This window comes from Nannospalax galili, unplaced genomic scaffold (genome assembly GCF_000622305.1).
Source record: "Nannospalax galili isolate Female #2095 unplaced genomic scaffold, S.galili_v1.0 scaffold335, whole genome shotgun sequence".
Classification (NCBI taxonomy): Eukaryota; Metazoa; Chordata; class Mammalia; order Rodentia; family Spalacidae; genus Nannospalax; species Nannospalax galili.
In genome coordinates, this window is record NW_008337842.1 from 3009780 (window position 1) to 3033778 (window position 23999).

Sequence of the window (23999 nt, forward strand, 5' to 3'; positions counted from 1 at the left end):
GAACATTTGGAAATGTCTAGAGACATTTTTTAATATCACTATTTCAAAGGCGAATGAGTACATTTGCTGTTGGCAGGCATTGGGTAAAGACTCTAAGATGCTCTTAAATATTCAGCAATGCGCATGACAGTCACCTGAAACAAAGAATTACACAGTGCAAAATGTCAAAAGAGCTGATGTTGAGGAGCATGCCCTAATTATTGCCTCCTCTCACTTCTACCTGCCATAATATACTTATGCCAATAAATCAGAGCCCTTGAGAATTTGAGCTTGCTCAGAATTTAAGTCTTCATTAGTCTTTTTCCTCTTTGGTAGGATCCCCCCCCCAACTCTATTGTTACATGCTAATCATTCTTTTCTTGCATGAATTAATGATGAGCTTCAGAGACTCAGGCTGGTCTTTCAGTCCCTGTATGAGAATATTACTAGAAGAAATTTTGGAGCATTAAAGTTCAACTTTTTTTTCTTAGTTAATTGCACAGTTCTTGATTCAGAATTAAAGTATTATTCATTAGATAATGCCTCAAAAGGTGATGGATGAAATTGTAATCTATTTTGAACCTTGATGGGCACAATGCTGATTTTCTGGAGGTAATTGAATTATGACTTTTTTCTTCTTTCTTTAAAAAAATACATGACAACTAAATAGCCAGTGGTAAGTCAAGTGTGGTGGCACAAGCCTTTAATTCTAGCACTCTGGAGGCAGAGGCAGGTGGATCTCTGTAAGATAAAGGTGAAGGGACTGCACCTCCTTCTGCTTTTACCTCTACTTGCATGCCTGAACTTCTGAGACCATGTGAGAGTGCCTGACTTGGCCTATAGGGGTGAGCTGCCCAAGTCTCACCATACCCATCCCTCTGCTTTGGGACCATCTTCAATCTCTCCCACTTCTCCAGGGCTCAGGCTTCCCTGCTGACTAGTAGGGGCTTGTACATCCATTTCCCATCTCCTCTCCTTAGACATTGGCTTTATCCCTGTGAGGCTACTGAAGTGTGCTTAACTAGCTGGGCCACTTTACCCTTCTGGAGCATTCAAATAAAGAATCAAGAAACCAAATGACCCAATGAAAAGATGGGCTAAACATCTAAACAGAGAGTTCTCAAAGGAAGAAATAAAGATGGCTAAGAAACATGTCAAAAAGTTTTCAAGATTGTCAGTAATTAGGGAAATGCAAATTAAAACCACCTATCACCTTACCCCAATCAGACTGGCTAGGATCAAGAGAACAAATGATACCAAATGCTGGTGAGGATGTGGAGAAAGGGGAACGCTCATTCACTGCTGGTGGGATTGCAAACTCATGCAGCCTCTATGGAAAATGGTGTGGAGAACTCTCAAAAAACTAAAAATAAACCTACCATATGACCTGGTTATACTACTCCTTGGCGTATACCCAAAGAATTCATCCTACTGGAGAGACACTTATACAACCATGTTTGTTGGTGCTCTTTTCAAAATAGCTAAGAGATGGAAGCAACCTAAGTGTCCCTCAACTGATGAGTGGTTAAAAAAATATGGTATATTTACACAATGGAGTTCTATTCAGCAGTAAAGAAAGATGAAATAATGAAATTTGCAGGTAAATGGATGGATCTAGAATCTGTTATACTAAGTGAAGTAACAGACTCAGAAAAACAAGCCACATATGTTCTCCCTCATGTGGATCCTAGCACCAAATCCTTTTAAATTCCAGGTTCTTTTAATAAGATGATGCTATACAGCAGTGCCTTCTGCATGAAATAACTACCATCACCACAACTTCCACTGAGCCTGATCGCTAAACATCGTCACAATTGGGCTTGTTGATGGTTGTGCTCATTCATTAAAGGAGGGACACACAGGGTCATTGGACCCTCACGGGAGTATCCAGCCACTCTTCCCAGACAATTGTATGTAATTTGACCCTAATCACACATGGCTTCCTAGGTTTCGGGGAGGGCTAAAGTATACAATCTGGGGAAATCTAGGAAGAGAAGGCATGACCCATGCTGGGTAAAGACTTTCCAGTGTGCATATCTTCAGGTCATACATACACCTCAGCAACCCCTCAGTTATCTCGGTAAGTAAGCTCAGTAAATTCGTTGGTTCCCCAGTAAAATTTTAATGAAACATTGGCTTGATACTAGACCCTTGAAAGGGAATAAGCATTGCTTAGCATCCCCTGGAAAAGAAGTCTTACAGCAGATGGAAAATTTATTTGTTAATGCTATTATTTCTCATAATTATTTTTTAAAAATGAAAATGAGAATGTAAAAGATGTTAAAAGGATATGGGAATGGAGATACTTTCCAAAATAGAAAAAATGAGAAAGCCTAAGCAAGTGATGAAGGTCTGTATAGGTTTGTTATGATAAATGAGACAAAAGATGAATATACACATAATCTTAAAATGTCTATGGTCATAGTTTAGTCAACTAGTTTAAGGAACAAAATATATATCTAGTCAAAGTTTATCTGAGAATATTTGGTTTTGTACCCAAACCTTAGCTACATAGCACATGGTAATTAAAAGTACTAGACCGGTAGAACTAACCTTATTGGATATTTAACAACCATACTTGGTCTGAGGGACTTAGAGGACAGTGTTTGCCCCTTGCCCTTCAAGGTCGACTAAGTTCCAGAGGACTATAGAACATCTCTCAAAATGTCCTGTAACTGTGGTGAGTCACCTCTCCTCTTGTTCAGGGAGGACATGGAGACCCTATGAGATGGACTTGAACCAGTGTCCAGTCTACAAAGAGGAGGGTCAACTCAGAGGAAACATCTCATTCATGCTTCCAAGTGAAGCCAGACATGGTCGAGCAGGACCTTTGACTTATCTTCACATAGATGGAACTGGTAAAAGAAAGGACCCAGGGGCTCCCCCCAAGCCCATGTGACACTGAGGAACAGATCCTCAAATCACCTTAAATGTAAAAATAAGTTGATTTATTTAGGCCAACTGTATGGTCTTAAACACCCAAAAGGAAAGTATAACCAAAGAGTAAAGTCATCAGTATATTTCTTTAAGAGTTCAAGGGATTATACTTCCCAGATATTAGGCTTAAGTCTTTATAAAAAGTTATTTAGACAATTATTTCTCATTGATGATTTTGTTCCTAACCAGAAAGTGCTGCTCAGATGTAAGACTTACCAGCTATTGTTCTAAAATGATGGATAAATTTGTTTTCTCCCCTTATCTAGAACCCTTTGAGAGGGAACTGACACTGATTCTTTTTAAAAAAATGCTTTATTATTTTTATTTTATGTGTATGCATGTATTGCCAGCATGTAGGTAACTGCACCCATGTCGTGCAATGCCTGTGGAGGACAGAAGAGGCTGTTGGATCCCCTGGAACTGGAATTACGGACAATTATTAGCTGCCATGTGGGTGCTGGGATTCAAAACTGGGTCTTCTGCAAGAACAGTCAGTGTTCTTAACCACTAAACCATCTCTCTAGCCCTAGAACTGACACTGATTCTAACCAGTCCAACAGCTATCAAAATACCTGAAAGCAAATCCTGAATCCAACACTCTAGAATCCAGTCTTGGAATACAAAAGAAAAACGAGGAGGAACTCAATAGAGGAATGCTTTTGGAAGTTCTCATCAAGAAATTCCAATGGACTCTCATATGAACGTTTGAAAATTGCCCTGTTCTGACTCTTTTTCTAGTTCCCTGTCTAGAACGTGTAATGGTAATTACTCTTGCCTTTACTTCTCCTTCCCATCTCCTAGTCACCAGTTAAGGACTTTCTTTTCCCCCTACGGATAAGAGTTATGCAATTCAGGAGTCTTTCAGCTAGATCCACTGAAGGGGTATTCCAATTGCCTCATCCTGCATCCCTGTTCAACATGGAAGAAGCCAGAGCAGCCTGTGTCCCAATTCCTTATCCACAAGCTGGGTAACCTCTTCAGAGGATAGTGTAATAAGAATAGGAAGTAGGAATTCACTAGGCAGCTAGGATAAAAAGACCCCAAAGAAAAGTAGCGAGTTTCTTGGATAAAACTCACAATGTCCTTGGGCCTCTTAGCAACCTACTCCATTCCAAAGGCCAAAAATGTCGAAAGTATTTGGGAGCTTTTATCTAATCCTTAAAAGATTTTAGGGTTACCTCTTCAGAGGGGGGAATGTTAAGAGTAGCCAAAAGCCCCATAGAAAAATAACTAAAAAGAAGAAGAAAGAATACATGAAATTATCTGAAAAAAGTGATGAGGAGATATGGGAGGAGTTGGAGGGGAGGAAGTGAGCGTGGATTTGATCAAAACACCTTATATGAATGTATGAAATTCTCAATAAATTATTTATTTAAAAAATTTATGTGTATGAGTGTTTTACCTTACACAGGTGTGTAAGTGCACCTGTGTCATGCAATGCCCATTGAGGCCAGAGGAGAGCATTGAATCTTCTGGAACTGGGGTTAAGGATGTTGTTAGCCATCATGTGGGTGCTGGGAACTAAACCTGGATCCTCTGCAAGAGCAGCCAGTGCTATTAACTACAGAGCCATCTCTCCAGCACCCTCTTTTAGCCTTTATGATCCAACGTTTTAGATGTTTAATATCATTTCTGTTTCCTCAGTTAGTTTTGCAGATGAATAGTGATCACAGATCTTATGCGTCATGGCTTGGTGTTTTTCTGTTTTATTTTTCTACCTTCATTATCTCAGTCCCTATCCGACCTCACCTCTATGGTAATAGCAGGTCCCAAGTCTGTCTTTGTAGGGAAGACAGGGTCTTTCACTTCCTACCTAGTCTTTCTTCCCCTCAGCTGTCTTAGGATGGCTCCCTTTGCACATTCATTGATGAAACCCAAATATTTAATCCAGTTTTAACAAAGTTACAGATGCCTAATTTCATTTTTAGGGAGCTGTGGAAAGAACAAAGTAGGACGTGTAACTATCGAGAATCCTAATTAGAGTCCCATTATCTATGCCCCCCCCCCACGTGAGTACTGTACGCACCTCTGTTTTCTTTAAAGGTTTCTTTGGCGTCTTCTGTCTGTGCTTCTTCTGGAAGTATGGGTGTTGCTGGCTCAGTTCCCTCACCTGGAAGAGACACATATGGACTTGAGAACTTAAAGAATGGCAACATAACCCAGGCATGCTTTGAGGTTCTATCACCTCAAAGTGGGGTGCAAAAATGTAGTAGTAATTTAACCAGTAATATTTATAAAGACAGAAAAGTGTTCAATTGTTGCATAAAGGTTTGTCTTCATCGTGTGTGTATGTATGTACGTATGTATGTATGTATGTATGTATGTATGTGTACATGTTCCTGTATTCGTGTTCATGTCTCTCTCTCTCTCTCTCTCTCTCTCTCTCTCTCTCTCTCATTAGAGGTTGACATTGGGTGTCTTCCTCCATTGTTCTCCACTTTGTTTATTTGAAGCAGAGTCTCTCTGAATCTGGAACTTACTTATTCAGGTAGACTGGTTGGCCAGCAAGCCCCAGGGATCCTCCTGTCTCCACGTCCTTAGAGCTGGGATTATAGGCACATGCCACCATGCCCAGCTTTTTCACATGGGTTCTGGGGCTCTAACTCAGATCTTCATGCTTGTATAGCAAGCCCTTTACCCACTGAGTCATCTCCCCAGTCATATCATCATCTTTTTGGTGAGACCTTTGCTGCCAAGGATCAGGCACCAAAACAGCCAATAAGCAGTTGGAGTTCAGGCACATAAAGCAGTAATGTACCTAGGGGAAGGTACAATGGCTTACTGCTAGGACCATAAATAGTCAATCAGGCTCATTTCTTGTTTCATTAGATTAAATTACTTCCTTCATATTGTCTATAGTAATAAGTAACATTCAAAATGGAATTTGTGAACTATTACTTTTCAGCTTTGACAGAAATAGACAATAGTGGAGAGTGAGAATAGTGAGCAAGCTGTCAGGCAGGGTATGATATGTGCTGTCAAGGTAGTATCAATGGTCTTTCTGCTCAATAATTTTATCTAAAGGACATTTGGTTTACATCTGTAAAGAGTGGCTGTGAAACAGCTCAAATTAACCCAAATCTCATATGACAGCTTACCTCCAGGCTTTACAGAAGGAGCTGGAATTGATTTGTCTGCAGCAGAAACAAAAAACAAAACCAGTAACTAAATGTTCCTTCATCTGAATAAAATAAGGTAGAGTATGGCCTCCATTCGCAATACAGTTCATTTATTGTCACTGTACTAATTATTGCTACCAGATACCAGGAACTGAGTTTCTTCTCCTTCTTCTTCTTCTTTTGGAAGTACTGAAAAACACTTCATTACAAATTCTGTCTTAGCTACTTAGTTAAAAAAGAACAGATGATCACATTCCATTAACCCTCCTTTAAATTTTAAGAACCTCATGATTAAAGTTGCCAAATTGGAACTAAATTTCTTAAATCAAAGAATTACTTGCACATAAATACTATCTTTCCTTCAACTTTGCTTTAGTGTTTACTTGTTTTTAAAAGTATTTTAAAATATGTGGATTTTGTCAGGTATGGTGGCACATGCCTTTCATTCCAGCACTTGGGACTCAGAAGTAAGCAGGCTTGCCTCTAACTCACAGAGATCTGCTTACACTAAGATGGTGTGGAATTCATAGGAACTCAAATATTTTAGAAATCTTAGTTGTTAGGCCTAGATGTGAAGCCTATTTTGAAATTTCATTCAGAAAGGGAAGAAGTGGCTAATCATCTTCCTCTAAGTATGTGTGTGGACACATGATATAAACCCATTTATTTACTTTAAAAAACTTATAGCCAGGCATGGCGGTGCACACCTTTAATCCCAGCACTCAGGAGGCAGAGGCAGGCAAACCTCTGTGAGTTCCAATCCATCCTGGTCTATGTAGTGAGTTCCAGGACAGCTGGGGCTACAGAGAGACCCTGTCTCAAAATGACAAAAAGCAAGCAAACAAACAAAAAAACTTACTTATATAGTGCTTACTAGATACTAGAGAACATTCTAAGTGCTTAATCAAAACAAATACAATTTTGATAATAGGCCTAAGAAGGATCCTACTATTATTCTGATTTTTGTACATAAAGAAACCAGACTACAGTGAGATTAAGTAACCTGCTCAAATTTCATAGCTGATAATTAACTAAACTTGGATTTCAACTATATAAATTTTAAAAAATTATAAGGAGACACAACTATGTTAAGTAGTAAAGATTCAACGGCATATGACAAATTATCTAGGATGTTCTAAAGGATGATCATAAATATGGACATACGGGGAGAATTAATATTGATTGTACAATCTACATTGGAATAAGTGGCACATGCAATGGCATCCTGTGATCCGCATGTCATCCTGAAGTTCAAGCCCCTGAGCACAGTGGCAGGAAGCATGGCACACCACTGCAGCATGCTTGTGCAGCCCTGCACATACATCTGCCACACCTCAGGTGATGTCTCTCTCATTTGCCCTGAATATTCCTGCCCCTTTAGAATACTTCAGAAGTAATTAAGCATTCATATCTAGCATGTCACCTACTCTTCATGGTCATATTCTCAAATCTAGCTTTATATATGATTACTCACACAATCCCTTGCTAATGTGCCCTAATATTAGTAGGCTTGTGCACCATCCTGTAGAAACCACAGAAGTGATTTCTCCTTAGTCCATCGAGTGGGTAGATGTGTTTGCCTCCAGATTTCATGACAACCATGTAATAAAGGGGACAAACATGTAAATAGGCAGTTAAAGTACTCTATGTGTGAGATAATCTGATCTTTATAGAGTTACGTGCCTTAAAGACTTCTAAAAAGAAATTCTCGTCTAAGTTTCCAGTTTTGAAATAATTTCAGAGTTGTAAAAAATTTTAAGAATAGTACAAAGACTCTTCATATATCCTTCATCATCATTTTGGGGCATTATCTACTTAATTATTCTATCTTTGTGTCTCTAACACATATGTGCTTATGTTTATATGGATACATGCACACACATAACTTTGTTTCCAGAGAGTAAGTTGTGGATAGGACATGGTATCCTTTCACTCCTAATGACTTCAATCTATGTCTAAAAAAGGAGGAACATCCTCTTATATAACCACAGCACAATGATCAAAACCAGGGGATCACCATTGGTAAGATATCATTATATAATCTACAGACCTTATTGATATTCTGCCAACTGACACTACCTGCACACACATGGCGTGCACACACACAGACAGAGTAAATAAAAAATTTAAAAATAAAGCAAATTTAAGAGGGAGGGTCATACAAGGAACTATGGGGGAAAAGGGGAAGAAGGAGCTCAAGAGAGGAGGGACCATAGGAGACAAGGATGAAATGGGGAAAATGGGAGTACTTTAACTGGGGAGGGAGGAGGGTGGGTTAGACAGGGAGAGAGAGATAAATAATGCCTAGCTGGTATATTAGTTCAAAGACCTACAGAAAAATTACACACACAATATTTCTACATGAGTCCATCTGTATAGCTGAAAGCTATATAACAAGAAACAGTGCCGGACAGGAGAAACCTCCCTTTGAGTGATTGGCCATGATAGTCCAAGAGACTCCCAAAATTATATAGGCTATTGCCACAGCCCTGGATTGCCTACCAGAACTTGAAGGTAAGACCCTATTGCTGAAGATAGGACATACTTTGGACACAGACTTGGAGCAATGGAGCTGGAACTGTCCTGGAAGTCACCTCCCCTGAAGGCTAGCTCTCATGGTTTTGGAGAGCACTATGCAGGCTAATAAGGGAGAACATCAATTGATATCCCAATTCCAGCTTTAAGGCCTAATAACTACCACAATGACTGGCACAGCAAACTATATTGGGGCAGTAGTGGTATTTTTATCTTGGGGGTAATCAACAACTGCCTAACAGGCCTTAAAGCCCACTCAGTAGGGAACTCATATCTGGTACTGTAAACATAGTCAAATACACAGGGCTGGAGAGGTCATAGATCTTAGAGAAAACCCCAAGGCTGGCACATTCCTAGACAAATGTAATTTATTACTATGTGCTGAATATGGATCTTTATATTTACAGACAAGTATGCCAGTCACTACTCACCAAAATAGATTCTTTTACAACAGATGGAGCCTATTACAGAGTTCCACAACTGGTCACACACAGAGAATAAGTGTCTGTGAAATGCCCAACCCTAAGTGACACATCTAAAATGAACCCTCTACATCTAAGGCTCATGGAACATAGTGGAACAAGGTGTAGAGAGAATACTAATGCATCTCTTAACTCTCATGCAACAGAAGGCAATGAACAGAAAGGGCCACAAATGGCCAAAGTGTAGAGAATAAGAGTCTGCAGAGTGTGGGTCCTTGGACAGCTTCCTTTATTAAGCTTCACTCACCCAGGGCTCCGGGAACATTGCAGAAGAGGGGGCAGAAAGATTGTAAGGGCCAGGGGAGGAGGTGCTTGACCATATGGAAATAGAGTCTTAAATGTTCTTGGGACCTTGCTCATATGAACTTACAGCAATGGTAACAGCATGCACAAGACTCAAGCAAACAAAAACAGAGCATAGAACTGTGGAAATGCATGTCAGGCTCCAATCTTAGCCGAAGGACTATTGTGCAACTGATTACTGCTGGGTGAGGAAAAGCTGATCTTCTTTAAGGGAGTGACTCTAGACAGGCTGACAAGACCTCAGTGGATGAACTTGTACTGAGGGACATCTGAGGACACTAGCTTGACTTGATAGGCCTTAACATAAATGACAGAATGCATGATGAAATCCAGTCGGGGGGGGGGCTATGGGAGGGTGCCGATGGGGAAGGTGGTATAAAGATGATTAAGATGTTGTATATGAGATGCATAAAAATTCAATGAAAAATTAAAAAATTAAAGCAAATTTAAAAAGTCTCAAGGGGGGGTGCAGATAGGGGAGGGGATCTAAATACCATCAAACTATATCATATGAAAATTGCAAAAATTCAGTATTAATAAAAAATAATCTCCCATTTCAAAAAACTGTTAAGAATTATAAACATCTAAACTGTGATGCTAATAGAATCTAATGAACAAAGTGAGGGAAAAGGAAAGCCATTTTTTAATTAGTGCTTTCTTTCACTGCTCTGAGAAGGCCACCAGCTAAACCAGCCTAGGTCTCTGCACCCTCTAGTCTCTGCCTGAGGCAACCGTGTGTGGTGAGAAGAGACAGGATGTCAGAGAGAATAATTCATCTGAGGTCAGAAAGAGGGAAGAAAACATCTTGCAGCACACAATTGTCCCCAAAGTATAGTGTAATTCAAACAGCTTAAAGTGCCAGTAAATTAAATAGTCCCAAACTGTAATAGATGCAACTAACAAGTCATTCTGTTCCTGTCAGGAGACAATGTGGAATTGGGGCCAGGCAGTTGACCAGGCAAGTGAGAAATTTCACGGACAGACCAAGATGAGTTTAAGTTTAAATCTAAACCAGTTTTAATAAAGGAATCTAGGAAACCTTGGAGTGAGACTTTGGGCTCGTTGTAAATCTAAACCCTTTATAGATAGGCGAGCAAATCAAAGTTGAATTTGAGAGGCAAATGTATATGGGGGTAGGTGACTGAGGAGTTTAAACTTGTTCATCAAAGTGTCTGCTGTCTCAGCCTAGGGTCAGTGAAATTGGGGTACTTTGTCACCTGCCTTTTCTGGTCACTAGTGTGTTTGCTTAAATTCCAGGAAATAATTTCACATGGCTGTTAGAAGATTTGTAGGAGCAACAGCTGATTCCAACCTCCTACAGCCACCCACACATGTAGAATGAGTAAGAATGAGTGCTTGTCCACCGAAAGGGCTTTTTCTAGATGTTCTCATAAGTCTTTTTTACAAGTAAATTAGATCCTCCTTTTTTTCATCCCTTCTGTTAACATCTGATAACCTTTCCTTTGCTAAAATTGCTCCTCAGTTAGGAAGTGTCCCCTCATTTCTCTTTACAAGAATTCCCAAGGTTTAACATTTGCTGGCATTTGTAGCAAGCATTCTTAGCAACCAAGCTTTTGGTGCCACTATCTACTTTTGAAGTGGGCGAAGAGGTTGGGAATTCAGTCACATAGCTGGGGAAAGGATCGATTACCATCAGAATATTTGCAAATGAAATTGTTCTTCATGTTACATCGGTCATCGTTCCACCGGAACATGTAGGAGCCCCCGATGCCGGCCGGTGCTGATGGCTGATGGTACATGACCACGCAGACCTCACTGCCGCAGGAAGGCTCATCCACGTACCAGTTCCTGAAGGAAAGGGATTGACAGTGGAGACAGCTGGAGAAGCACACCCCACGACTTCCATGTCTCTATTTTCTCATCAGTTTCTATTGAAACATGCATAAGAGCCTGCTTCAGAACGGGATACAGAGGAGGAACTGAAGCACTGCCAAGAAGCAGAGCCACACCGCTGTCTGTCTAGTGTGGCTGTCACAACCAATCATCTGACATTTGCCACAACCTCTTTGTAGGGTGGAATATATTATCATCTGATGTCTGCAAAGTGATTATGAGAAAAATCAGCCAGCACAGCAGGGCTAGTCTGGATTACTTTTCTTTCTCTCTTTCTTTCTCTCTTTTCTTTATGGTTTTATGCTAATTGAGTTTTTTTCCCTTTTTTTCCCCAGACATTAGACATAGTGAGAAGAGATTGTCTGACTCCATCTCTCCTACAAGTCCCCAGTGATAGATGAGAAATTCTAGAATCTGAAGGAAGTATTCCAAAACAGAGAGACTGTCAAAGTAGGTGAAGGGGTGGGGACAGGGGCAGTTTTCAGGACATTTGTACATGATCAGGCCAATAAGCCCCCCCCCCCCGCACTGTGCGATGTCTTGCTTCTGTTTCCCTAGCTCCTGGAAGGGGTAAATTAGTAGCCTTAGCTCTACCATCCAGTAGTACCTGGAATTAAATGATGTTGCCACCTAGTTGCATGTATGGGAACCAGGATAAAGCCTAGGATTCCACTGAAAGTCTAAATCTACCAGCACCCACCCTTGCTGTTGATAGAGGACTAGGCTTTGTAGTCTGCCAGAGTACCTACCCGAGTTGCTTCCCTCCAGGGGTAGTGTTTTGCCTTGATCTGAGACTATTTAGCTGGGCCCCGCTGTTCTGCTGATCTCTCCTCAAGTTGGTCCTCAGGAGAGACAGCTAAGAGAGATGCTTTCTGGTAGTACCACAGTCTGCTTTGGTATTGCAGTCTGCCAAAAGGAAGAGACTTTGTTGTGCCCACCGGGTTGAACTTCCTGAACAAAAGCTGAGCTTTTCAGCAAACTCTCTGTGGACATTATGTCTGGACAGCTAGGGTCCTAGTGGAACCTGGGCTTTGTGACTCATTAGTTACCTTGAGCCCAGCTGGCCTTCCCCATCGCTTTATGGATTTATGCTACTTCATCTCATAGATAGATGAAATATAACTCCTGGAATATCATTTTTGGACTTGAGCCAGTTTTCAGGCTACTAACTCACTGAAAGAGGGAGAGGCCAGGTGCTCAGGAAGAAGAGCCTGCCATACTGTGGCAGGTACATATGATAATAATTTCTCCTATTCTTTCCTCTGAAGGACCTCTGCTATTTAGTTAAATAATCATACACTGGGGAAAGGGGCATATTTAAATACTGCTAGAACTGTTGAACACAAGGTATATGTTGGCATTGATGTCATCAAAGTCGCCCATTAGAATGGGAACACATTGGGGTCAGGAATTTAATTGAAGATCAGCTCACAGTGGGACCTAACCAGTAGTCATTGGTCCAGTTCTTAAATATGTGAATTGGATCTAACTTTTCTTTTTTTTGTTGTGAGTCAGGATCTAAAATAGCCCACCTTGGTAGGCCTCTAGATGGTGGAGGTGATCATAGTAGGGAAAGCCAAGCTTCTAAAACTGCATTTCTCCCTACTGCTGCCAAGAGGGTGAATCCAAAACAGTATCTTATCTAGGGGAACGTGGCAGAAGGCAGTGGCATCTTTAAAGACCTAATGAATGCACAATGGTATTTCTCATCATATCTCTGTCTGATTCCTGCAAAACCCAGGCAGACCCTGAAGGACTGTACAAGGGGAATACACACCCACCAACCCAGCAGAACCTTAATTCTAGCTGCCGTTCTATATGTGCTTTTTAAAAATTTCATTTATTATTTTTATTTTGTGTGTACGAATATATTGTCTGCATGTGTGTAAGTGCACCCATGTCGTACAATGCCTGCAGAGGTCAGAAGAGGGTATAAGAGTCCCCTGGAACTGGAGTTATAGACAGTTGTTAGCCACCATGTGGGTGCTGGGAACTGAACCTGGGTTGTTCGCAAGAGCAGCAAGTACTCTTAACCACTGAGCCATCTCTCCAGCCCTGAGTCTGAGGATTTTTATATCACATATTAAAGCTTATGAGGGAATATCTACAACAGAAGAGGCACTAAACAGAGAGACAAAACTATTGAGCCAGGTGATGCTAGTCAGCTGTTTTCAGCCACTCCAATAGTAGCTCAGTAGAGAAATGAGAATAACCATGGAGGCTCTTCCTGGCTATTCTTATGCCAAAGGTCTAGCCTTCTAGCAACAGAGACCAATGCTAAGCTGTTACCAACTCCAGCCTGAGAAGTTCGACCTCTGAAGGCGACCTCAGAGATGGGCTGATAATACCACTAGGTCAGCAGCCTTCAAGACAAGAGAGGGTGGGGGAAGTTGAAGTAGGCACAGTACAGCACTGGTACTTAAGAAGACCAACATGGTACTTGGTGGTAAGTTAACTATACTGGATCCTTGAAAGGGATGATGACTCATTTTGGTAGGAGTAGACACAATCATGGGCCTTTTCTGTCTCAGAGTTTTAGCCAGAACCACTATCCAAAGGGGTAAATAGTATTTAATCTATAAAAATAGGATTCCAAATAACATCTCACTAGACAAAAGTCCTATTCTGCAGTAAGAAAGGTATGCGAATAGGCCCCTTGACCAGGGGAACTACTAGTCAGAGCACATATTGCACCATCCTGAGGCTGCCAGCTTAACTCCCCGAAGAGCTTATTGAAAACACAGCTGAAGCATCAGCTTTGACATGATGAACTTTGGGGAGGGATATCATTCTCCAAGAAACAGTGTATACTTTAAATCAATGATCTTCATCACCCTGCATCTTAAAGCGTGGCCTACATTGGTTTCGAGCCAAGAGATAGATGCTCTAGTTCCTTAAATGAGTAACATCTTCAGTTGTGCAATTTGTACTTCTTGTCTTGCAATGCTATGAATTGGGAGTTTAGAGGCGTTTTCCCAGAGGGAATATTTCTTTTTGGGGATATAGCAAGAGGATACTGAGCCATAAATCATGGTGGCCACTTGGCACTTGGGATCCTTATGTTCAGAGACCAGCAGGCAAGGGAGATGTCATTATCTGGGCAAGAGGTTATTTACTTTAATCAAGAGGAGGTGTTTGCTGTTATATATTATTGACAGGGAGAAGTTTTCCAGGTTATCTACTGAGGAATATCTTCATGTTCTCTTTCTAATTTTGAGGTTTAATGGGAAAGTACATTAACTTTAGACTCAGAAGTGGAAATGGACTCGAACCTCAGAATCTTCAGAGATGGGGTCTGGTCATGTTACTAAGTCACCCATTGACTAGCAGAAGGGGTAGGGAGTGTTATGGGTTAGTAGAAGAAGGAGGTCAGTATCAGTTGTGGCTCTGGGACCATCTGTAGTGATAAGCAATGTACTTTGTGCTATGAGTTTTCCCTTTCAACGTTTCTCTCAGGAAAAGAAGGCTGTGAGAAAATTAAAGGAGTTTCTCCTAGATATGAGATCTGATCAGTATAATGGTTAGACAGTGATAGATGTTGGCATGCTGAATAAATGCAGCAGATAAACTATTGTTCAATCTTCATGCTTTTGATATTGACTTTAGGCATCTTTTTATATTATTGTGTAGTCAATTTTTGTTCTGTGTAACAGATTTTCTGTTTTGTGAACTCTCCGTTGAGGCATTTTGCTTCTTTATCTTTGAGATCTTATATTTTATCAACTATGTAATTTACACTGACTTGTAACTCTTTATCATAGAAATATTAACCTTTGGTAGGCTCCACTTTAAAAATAGCTGCCCTTCATTCCTATGTAGGCCTCTTAATTTGACATTTTAAAGTGTTTGTCCACGTCACTGCATTTTTAGGAAGAGATAATGGCAATGTCATGGTGCAAGGTTGGGTGTGAGTGTGCATCAGTGTCTTGATGCTGTGGGCTTACGAGTTTCCTACAAACTTTCTTTCTTGAAGTTTCCACCACTGGCCAGTTGGATATTGGTTCTGATTTCTTGACTTTTATCACTGTTTCTTGTAATCTGGAGTCTTACCTTGATTCCATCTTTATGGACCTTCAATTTCTCAATATGATCTTAGTTCAAAAGGTCAGAGAGTCAGAACCACCGACCTCAGACATTGTGTGCTATTGAAACAATGCGCTTTACTTCTCCCACCTGAGCAGGACAGTTTGGACCTAAGTCAAGGCTGAGTTCACCACCTTCACCACACTGCTGTGGTCAGTGGCTATTCTGTTATTACTGCCCTCAGGATCTACCTGTCTGGGTCTTCCCTTCCTCATGGATCTGGCACTGTGGATCTAGCTTGTCTCTTTTTGGAGTTATGTCAAAAGAATCAGCTGCTGTGGGTTCCACATACTTACCTAAATTTTGATATGCTGCCATCTGTCCAAACATAAAGGTCCTGGCAGGCTGTGTTGTTGCTTTGCTTCTCCTCGATCCTCCTGAGCCCAATCCAGAAATCACCATCAGATGCCAAGAGATTTTCAATGAACTTTTCTATCAATCTCTGTTCGTCTTCTGATTCAATGCTGATTAGCTGGCCTCCATCCCTCCTGCAGGCTTCTTTGGCTTCCTCAAAGTTCAGTCTTCGAAAAGCATCATGGAAGTAAATGACTTTATAACAAGGCCTCCGTGTCCCTCCCCGGCAAACCAATTGCCCTAGAGAAGAAAGAAGACAACTTGTTTCAGTGTATCAAAAAATATACCAGGGCAGAGATGTCCAGAAGCATCTGAATGAAGCCATCTCTGGGCAGGGATCTCAACAGTCATCTGTGGACTGTTAACATTCAGTTAGGGTTCCAAACTAATACTCCTTCCAACACGAAGTAGTGGCAGTGATTTAAACTGATGCCCATATTGTGTAGGGAACCCATGTTTTTGTTCCACTGCAGATTGTTGAAAAGCAGACATTTTTATATTTTAAAAAGGATAGGTGAGGATTTATGGCTTCACTTAATGCATTCATGCCCTTAGGAAGTCTCTGGGGATTATTGCAGTTTAAAGTATCTCTGTTAAGTGGTTCCTTCAGGGTAAAGAGGCATTCTGAAATCAATCATGGGTTCCTCTATCCTGAAACCCCCTGTCTATGCAGCAGGACTAACTACCCAGTTTCTGGTGTTTGTAGAAGCTAGGTACATCTCCTCAGATCCTTGGGGTTTTTCTGCTGCTGACAGTCAGTTCCCTGGCCTAAAGACAACAGCTAGAGTTTACTGAACGTTTTCCATGTACATTAACTATAATAAGGGTTTGTATACATCTCCTTTAGCTCTCCAAATGAAGTTCCCCAACGCAGAGGCAATTTATACACATTTTGTAAGTGAGAAAACTGAATCTAAGAGGAATTGATTTGTTTAACGTCACACAGCTATTAGCAACATTTTTAGTCAGAATCCAGATGTGACTGCAAAGTCATACCAGAATCACTGCACCGTATTGATGGTTCACCACTCTCCAATAGGCTCAGGTTGCAGTGGGAGCCCATGTAATCTCATTTGATTGAGCCTTGAGGGATTGAAGACCATTTCAGACAAATGGACAGGATTCCACTGAGCAGCAGATAGCAAACTGTTCACTACCACATGCTGCCCTGGCTTGTGTTTGGATGATTAAAGGCTTGCTGCAGTGGAAACCTAGTCCCATTACTCCTTTGTTCAGCCAACATTTATTGGGTGAGTCCTCTTTGCCTGGTGTGCTAGGTATCGAGAATACAGAAACAAATGCCAGTTCTTAACCCACAGGAGCCCACAGCATACGATTCTGGATCTAAATATGAAATGAAAGCCACATTTCAAAAAGAATAGTCCCTACGATAAAAGAGCCAGATTATGGACTCCAGGCTTGAATCGCTGACACGAGTAAGGGATGGGGGATTTTGGTTTGGGAATCTCATCAGACCTTCTGGAATGTTCTCATTTCCCCAACAAGGTTTTTTTTCATTTTTATTTTTTTTAGCTCTGTCGGGAGCCAAATAGCACCCATTCTTTCCAATAACTGTCCAAAGTACAGGGAGGAGCACTGACAAGACTCCAGAATGTGCCAGTATTTTCTTTTTCTTTTCTCATCACTTTGATAAAAAAAAATTCTCAAAGCAACAACCTGGAAGAATTCTATATCCTCTCCGTTGTAGAAGCTGTTGCTGCTAAATAAAAGATCTCTATCAGGACAGGAGAAGTAGAAGAGGAGTGCTCAGGATCCCAGGGAGGAGGCAGGCAGCAGAGGAAAGGTCAAAGACCCCTAGGGACTCCCCCAACCCAGCTACCAGAATAACCAGAACTGGAGTAGATTTTACCCGCAGCCTCCACCTTTCCACGCTGGAATGTCAAGAGAGTAACACCTTTGATGGAGTTTCCTGTATGGTCCAAGCTGGCTGCACACATCCCAAGTCTGTGAGCTAGTGCCAGAGATCACCAGAGCTGGAAGGAGGCCGAGGACCCATCTGGTTCCCCTGCCTTCAGGAAGTGTCTTTCTTTTTCTCTTTTGCAGGAAGGGGAAGGGCGGGAGGTCTCGCACCACCACCAAGTGCCTAGCGATGCAGCTTAACCATGGCTACCTCCTTTGGTGCCCCGAACAACACCCCCGTCCTGCAACCAAAGTTAGATTCCTTAAATCAGCCCATAAAGCTGGGATACAGTGGAGATTCCCATTCTCCTCTGTCCCTCTTGGCCAAACAGAGGATGCATGAGAAGGAGGCAGAGAAAAGGACACAAAAGTTCTCCTCGCCACATGCAGAACAAGTGGAAAAGCACTGTACCTCCTCTGGGGTCCAAGTCCGAGGCTGCAGTGGCACGCAAGGAAGGAAGCAGAGAGTCAGTCACTCTGGGAGCCGGGCTGGGCTCGTCCCGTGCTAACTAGGCTGCTTTTCCCATCCCCAAGCACACGGATTCCCGGCTTCGGTGCCGGACACTCCTCCCTCAGAGGAGATCAGGAGTAACAGGCGGGGGTCCCACAGCCCCCAGGATCTAGAATCTGCTGGCTGCGTCCCGGTGAGGATGGTAGATTGGAGCGAGTTGGAGAGCATGCCCGGCCTATGGTCCAGGCGGCGCTCAGCTCAAGGGTGCGGGGCCCAGGGGCACCCACTAGTACAAGTTTGCCCTCTGCCCCTCCCAGACTACGTCCTCCCACTCACCCCCCTGGTAACCCTGCGCAGGAACGGACTTTGAGCGGCCCCAGAATGGAGCTGGTTCTAGTTGTTGGCACATTTGGTCCCTGGAAGCAGGCGACTCGGAAGGGCTGGCTAGGTCGGGGAGTAGAGCTGGGATCGCCTCCCTTCTCACCCGGCGAAGGGTCAAGAAGGGGTGCAGTGGCTCGGAAGACAGCCCTCAACAGCTACGGTGCACCGAGAGCACCAGCCCAGCCCTGCACCAGCCCGCTCCCCAGGGCGCGCACTCACCACTCAGCAGGCGACCCTTCCCGCCCCGCGGTCCCAACAGCAACATCGCCAGCAAGGCGGCCTGCAGCGCTGCTCCCAGCTGCATGACGGGACTCTGGAGCCTCCCGACACCCCGGGACCAAGGCGGAGAAGCGGGCAGACGGGAGGTGGCAGGCACAACTGCAACTGAGGCAGCCGCATCTCCTAAGGACGGACGGACCCCGCACTGGGAGGAGTCCAGGAGGACGCAGAGTCAGTTAGTTGGTCTCCCCTCCGCCTCCTGGGACGTCACTGCAGGGAGGGCAGCTCCAGAGCTGGCCCGCCCCCGACGGCCAGGTCCAGAGCTCCATCCAGATTCCAGACACAGCTAGCTCAAAGAGGAGCGTGGGGTAGAAGGGACCAGCTGTCTGCCGCTTGGAGCTGCCTAGATAAATCCTGCCTGAGAAGGAAGGACAACCCCGTAGAGATTCTCTAAAATCCCATGAAAAGCATTGTGTGACCCCAAACTACACCACATCTTCCCCCCACCCCCAACCCCCATGCTGTGGTCAAGTCTACCCAGCTCTGTGGGAATCGGCCAAAGACAGAGGCAAGGCCCATACTTGAATCTCGGGAAACCTCAGTCCCAGCGTTTCTTCTGCACTGAAAGGGTAGGTGAGGCGATGTGTCTATTGACTAGGAGAATTTCCCACATGGCTTCTGGAACGTCCACAACCGGTGGCAGCGTTGGATGGAGTTCTGCCTGAGAGGAAAGAGGCTTCTACCAGAAGCCAGAGCGTTCCTGATTTCAACAAGAAAGCCATTTTGTGTTGGGAGGTGGGAATGACTTGTGGTGTTCAACCTTTGGTGGACAGAAGGTCTGGTTACCCCAGGAAAGAATGACCCTAGCACCTCTGCAAAAGCTTTCATAACCAACCTCAGAGTGTGCAACCTCATCTAAATTCTCACAATAGTTGTGTTTTATATTAGCATCTTATAGTAAACAACATATTTTCAAGTGCATTGGAATAATAAAGTCAGTCTCCTGGCTGTAGAACTAAGGAATTAAGTAGCAGGGTGAGGGTTTTCCCACTTCCTATGATGAGGCGTAGCAGAAACCCCATCTGGTTAGGCACTTCTGGATTTCCGTCCCCCAGTTTGCTTCTGTTTCCTTATTCACCGAGCTTTTCAGAACAGCAGTTAAGAAAACAGTGGGGCTCCTAAGGTCTTGAGCCACTGAAGTTCTGAACAAACAAGCCTGGATTAAAGCTGGCACAGGAGTTGGGGATCCCTTGCAACACCGAGAATATGGGGCCAGTGTGCAGCTGCAGAAAACAGGGGCATCACCTGCGTGGGGACTGACCTGATGGCATGTTCATTCATAGCCCTCCTGTGTTCTGATTAGACTGTCTCACATCTGACACACATTCTTTCTAGAAAGTCATGGTTGTCACAGAGTACTATTAATCACAATAGAGAACGATTATACTGGTGGGACAGTTGAGGTTGTGCCTGATACTATGTTTGAATCTTTCTTTTCCTCAATTAGTGTCTGTGTGGCCTTTGACAGATCATTTTGCCTGTTTCATTTAATACTTGATGGCATTAATAATTACCTAAGAGTTTTGTAATGGTTTGCTAAGGCGTGTATGTATGTAAATGTGCAGGTAGCTAGGTTTTCAATGTCAATTGAAAATAATTTATTTTTAATATTACAACATGTTTCAACTTAATGAAACTGTCACTTTGGTTCAAATAATTACTGTTTTGAATTCAACCTTTGATACCCTGACCTTTGATACCCTGACCTTGGTCCATATTGACTTTGTTAGCATATACAGTTGACTGAGTGTGGTAGATTACAGTAATGACCCTAATTCTTGATAAGCATCCCCATTCCTGACTTGGGTGCCCACCACTCTTCCCTCAGAGGAGACCAGGAGAAAAGGCAGGGTCCTACAGCCCCTCAGATCTAGAATTTGCATGGCTGCCTCCCCAGGAGGGCGGCAGATAGGGGCAAGTTGGAAACCCTTTACTGTGATATTGCAGTTCTTACTGAAGAAGCTGAGCATGTTCCCCTATACCTAGTCTCTGTTTGACCATGAGATTGATCAGTAGAATAAGCCAGAACTTTCTGAGCCTGGACCAGAAAAGCCCCTACAGGTTCTGCTTATTTCTTTGCCTCTCTTGGCTATCTGAGAGGAGCATGTCTCAAATATCGCATTGGCCAAGAGTTTGGTATGTGGTTCGGGGTGGCTTCGGTCAATTGACAGGTTTGTAGTGTGACATTTTTGTGGTTCTAGGTGAACTTTAGATGAATGAGCAACAGCAAATACTTCTTTAGAACTTTGTTATGCAGCACTGTTGCAGTAATAGCTAACTGCTATACAAGGCAACACAAGAAAGTGTCAACACAGGAAGGATGGTTGCTCAAAAAAAAAAAAGTGTAATTTTTCTTGGTAAAATTTCTTTGGCCCAAGATCTAATCTTCAGCTTGATGTGCTATAAGGTCACCAAGAGACAACCAGTTAAAATGCTTGGGACCAGGACTGTTCTGGATTTTGGAATAGTCACACATATATGAGATATTTTGGTGACAGGACTCCAGGCTAAACATAGAATTCATTGTTTTATATATATCCTATACACATAGCCTGAAGGAAATTTTCTGCAATATTTTGTGTGTGTGTGTGTGTGTGTGTGTGTGTGTGTGTGTGGTGCATGCACCTGTGCATGCATGTGTGAAAGTCAGATGTTGACACTGGGTATCTTCTGATTATTTTGCACTATTTCACACTCCAAGTCATTCAGTATCTCTCACTGAATTTGGAGTTCACCAATTGACTGATGGGCCTGCATATGATTCACCATCCCCACAGGTCCTTCTGTTTCTGCCTTCCAATTAGTGACTATAGGCAGCATCGTTATGCCCAGCCTTTTTATGTGGGTGCTGGTCATCCAAACTCAGGTCCTTGTGCTTGTGCACTAAGCACTCTTACCCACTGAGCCATCTCTCCAGCACCTTCTACATTATTTTTAGTGTGCCTGCATTTGGATTACAACCCTCACATGAGATCAGGTGTGGAAATTTCCACCTGTGGTGTCATGCTAGTGCTTAAATAATTTTGGATTTTGGATATTCACCTCTTTCTGATTTCAAATATTTGGTTGAAGCTTGGCCTGTCTCTGTGAGTAGGTTCTGACCAGTAGGTCATACACTCCTCATCTGGCAGTGTGGATTACAATCACATGACATGGAGGTTATGTCCAGGAGCCTTTGGTAGAGGATAACAGTGAAGTGAATGGCAAATCTAAACAGAGCCTTGAATGCTGGGGAAGCATATATAACCTTCTACAAGACTGCCATTTGGACAGTACAGAAGGGACAAATCCTTGACCTCTTTTCAAACATATATCAAAGGGTGTATGCCTTGAAAGTGAGCTAGATTGGCAACAGGGTTATGCACTTGTGTGTGAGACATGGGCATGCTGAGCTCATTATTCATAGAACTAGAAGCAACTCAGGTCTAATTTCATTCATGTTCTAGAAATGGAATAAGCCAATTTTGGAAAAGGGATATTTTTTTAAAAGAAGACTTGAAGATTTTTTTCTTTTTAAAATATTTTATTATTTTTATTTTATGTGTATGAATTATTGCCTGCACGTGTGTAAGTGCATCCATGTCATACAATACCTGTGGAGGTCAGAAGAGGTGTCGGATTCCCATGGAACTGAAGTTAAGGATGGCTATTAGCTGCCATGTGGGTGCTGGGAATCGAACCTGGGTCCTCCGTAAAAGCAGCCAGTGCTCTTAACTACTGGGCCATCTTTCCAGGCCCCGAAGCAGATTTAGTTTTCAAGATTGATTTTTCATCCCTATTTTCTTATTGTTACGGATAGTCCACAAGCTGGGGGCATATAGAGCCCCTGATTCTTATTTATTTAGTTCTTATAATACAAATCAAATACATAAATTCTGGAAATACCATTCAAATGAAAACAAAAACAAAACAGCAACACAACAAACAGTGCAGAAGCTTGAGGATGTGTCAGATGAGACGGTGTGATGTCAGACACAATAGTATAAAAGGACAAGTGTTTAGTAACAGATAAAAATCCATCACTTGGTGGTGGTATGAGACCTCCTGCCTGCCCTTCTGCTTCCTGCAAAAGATGTAGCTCTAGAGAAGGTTTCTAGAGCTCTTAGGATCCTGACATCTCATCAGAATAGCTTTTTGGAAACTTCTGCAAGCAAGATTACTGCAGCTCCGTGGACAGATAAAGACATTCCTGAGCAATCCGCTGAGGAGTATGCCTGCTTGTGGGATCTGACAAAGGCATTGGTGGAGAGATCACTAATGAGCTCGCCAGGACTAAACCCGAATCTTCTGAAAGCTTCTCTGCTCCTTACATGTGGGTGTTAGATGCTGAAGATTTGGCTGGCATTGAAGATGCACTAGAGTGGGGACACGGAAATGTTGAAAGGCTCTGTAGTGGAAACAGCCTCCAGCTTTGGGTGATCTTCATCTGGCTGCTACAGTAAGGACATTGTTGGACTAAGGGCTAGTGTCTGTTGGCAGCAGCATCGTGTGTCTCTAGCTTTGCGTACTGTGGTCATTCGTTCTGTTACACAGGGACAGCTCTAAGAACTATGTCAGCACTCCCAACATCTTCTGCAATGTGTAGAAAAGCATTAAGGACTACATTGCCTAGGGGAAAAGACTTATTTTACTTTGGGAGTGAAAATCTGACCAAGTGACTGGACGTGTACTTCTGCTTCTCAGTCTGTCTGGATGTTATCAGATCATAGACCATGGTCTCAGGGTCTGACTCTGGGAGGAGGGCTGCCTTATCTGGAGCACCTGAACGTCTCTGGCTGCCTTACTGTGACTGGTGCAGGTCTGCAGGATTTGGTTTCAGTGTGCCCTTCTCTGAATGATGAATACTTTTACTACTGTGACAACATCGACTGTCCTCCTGTGGACGCCGCCAGTAGATGCCAGAATTTGCAGTGTAGTTTTCCAGACAGCTGCTGCTGGGGTGAATGACCCCTGACTTCTCACCTTTGTCTACTTCATTTAGCCGAGCAGGCTTCCTTTCCTGCACTTTACTACCGCACATTTCCTGTCTCAGCCATCCCTTTCGGGGTGTGTCTTGTTTTGGCCCCATTTCTTACAATCTCAGAAATCTTAATTTAGCAGTGAATTAACTGTACAGTGTTGCTTTTCTTGCAAAGTATACTTTTGCTGTAGAAAGGGATTGGGTCTTTTTGTTGGGGTGAGAGCAGACTTACTGGTTTCTTTTACATGAAATGCCTTGAGAAGAATGTCACCAATGCCATGCCATTTAAGTGTGTTTTAGATTTGAGTTCTAGTCAATGGGAGTTAAATTTTCTCTATGTAAACACTGTACCACATTTTGCA

At 42.7% G+C, this 23999-nt stretch overlaps 1 protein-coding gene across 4 annotated transcripts in view; it reads right to left on the reverse strand.

Annotated features, from left to right (window-relative positions):
* Nucleotides 1-18868, reverse strand: part of Layn (layilin) — a 30943-nt gene extending 12075 nt beyond the window's left edge. Inside the window, exons 1-6 of one of the 4 annotated variants that reach the window (XM_008832803.3) lie at nt 18618-18866; nt 17979-18002; nt 15589-15886; nt 11007-11164; nt 6015-6050; nt 4943-5026 (exon numbers count right to left, since the gene is read on the reverse strand). In XM_008832803.3, coding sequence (XP_008831025.1) covers nt 4943-5026; nt 6015-6050; nt 11007-11164; nt 15589-15886; nt 17979-18002; nt 18618-18702 — 685 coding nt within the window. In that variant the 5' untranslated portion in view covers nt 18703-18866. Of the gene's footprint in view, nt 1-4942; nt 5027-6014; nt 6051-11006; nt 11165-11958; nt 12116-15588; nt 15887-17978; nt 18003-18617 lie in introns of those variants that run through there. The other 3 variants (XM_029563409.1, XM_017798079.2, XM_029563408.1) reach the window with 3 other exon arrangements.
* Between the last annotated feature and the right edge of the window lie 5131 nt (nt 18869-23999).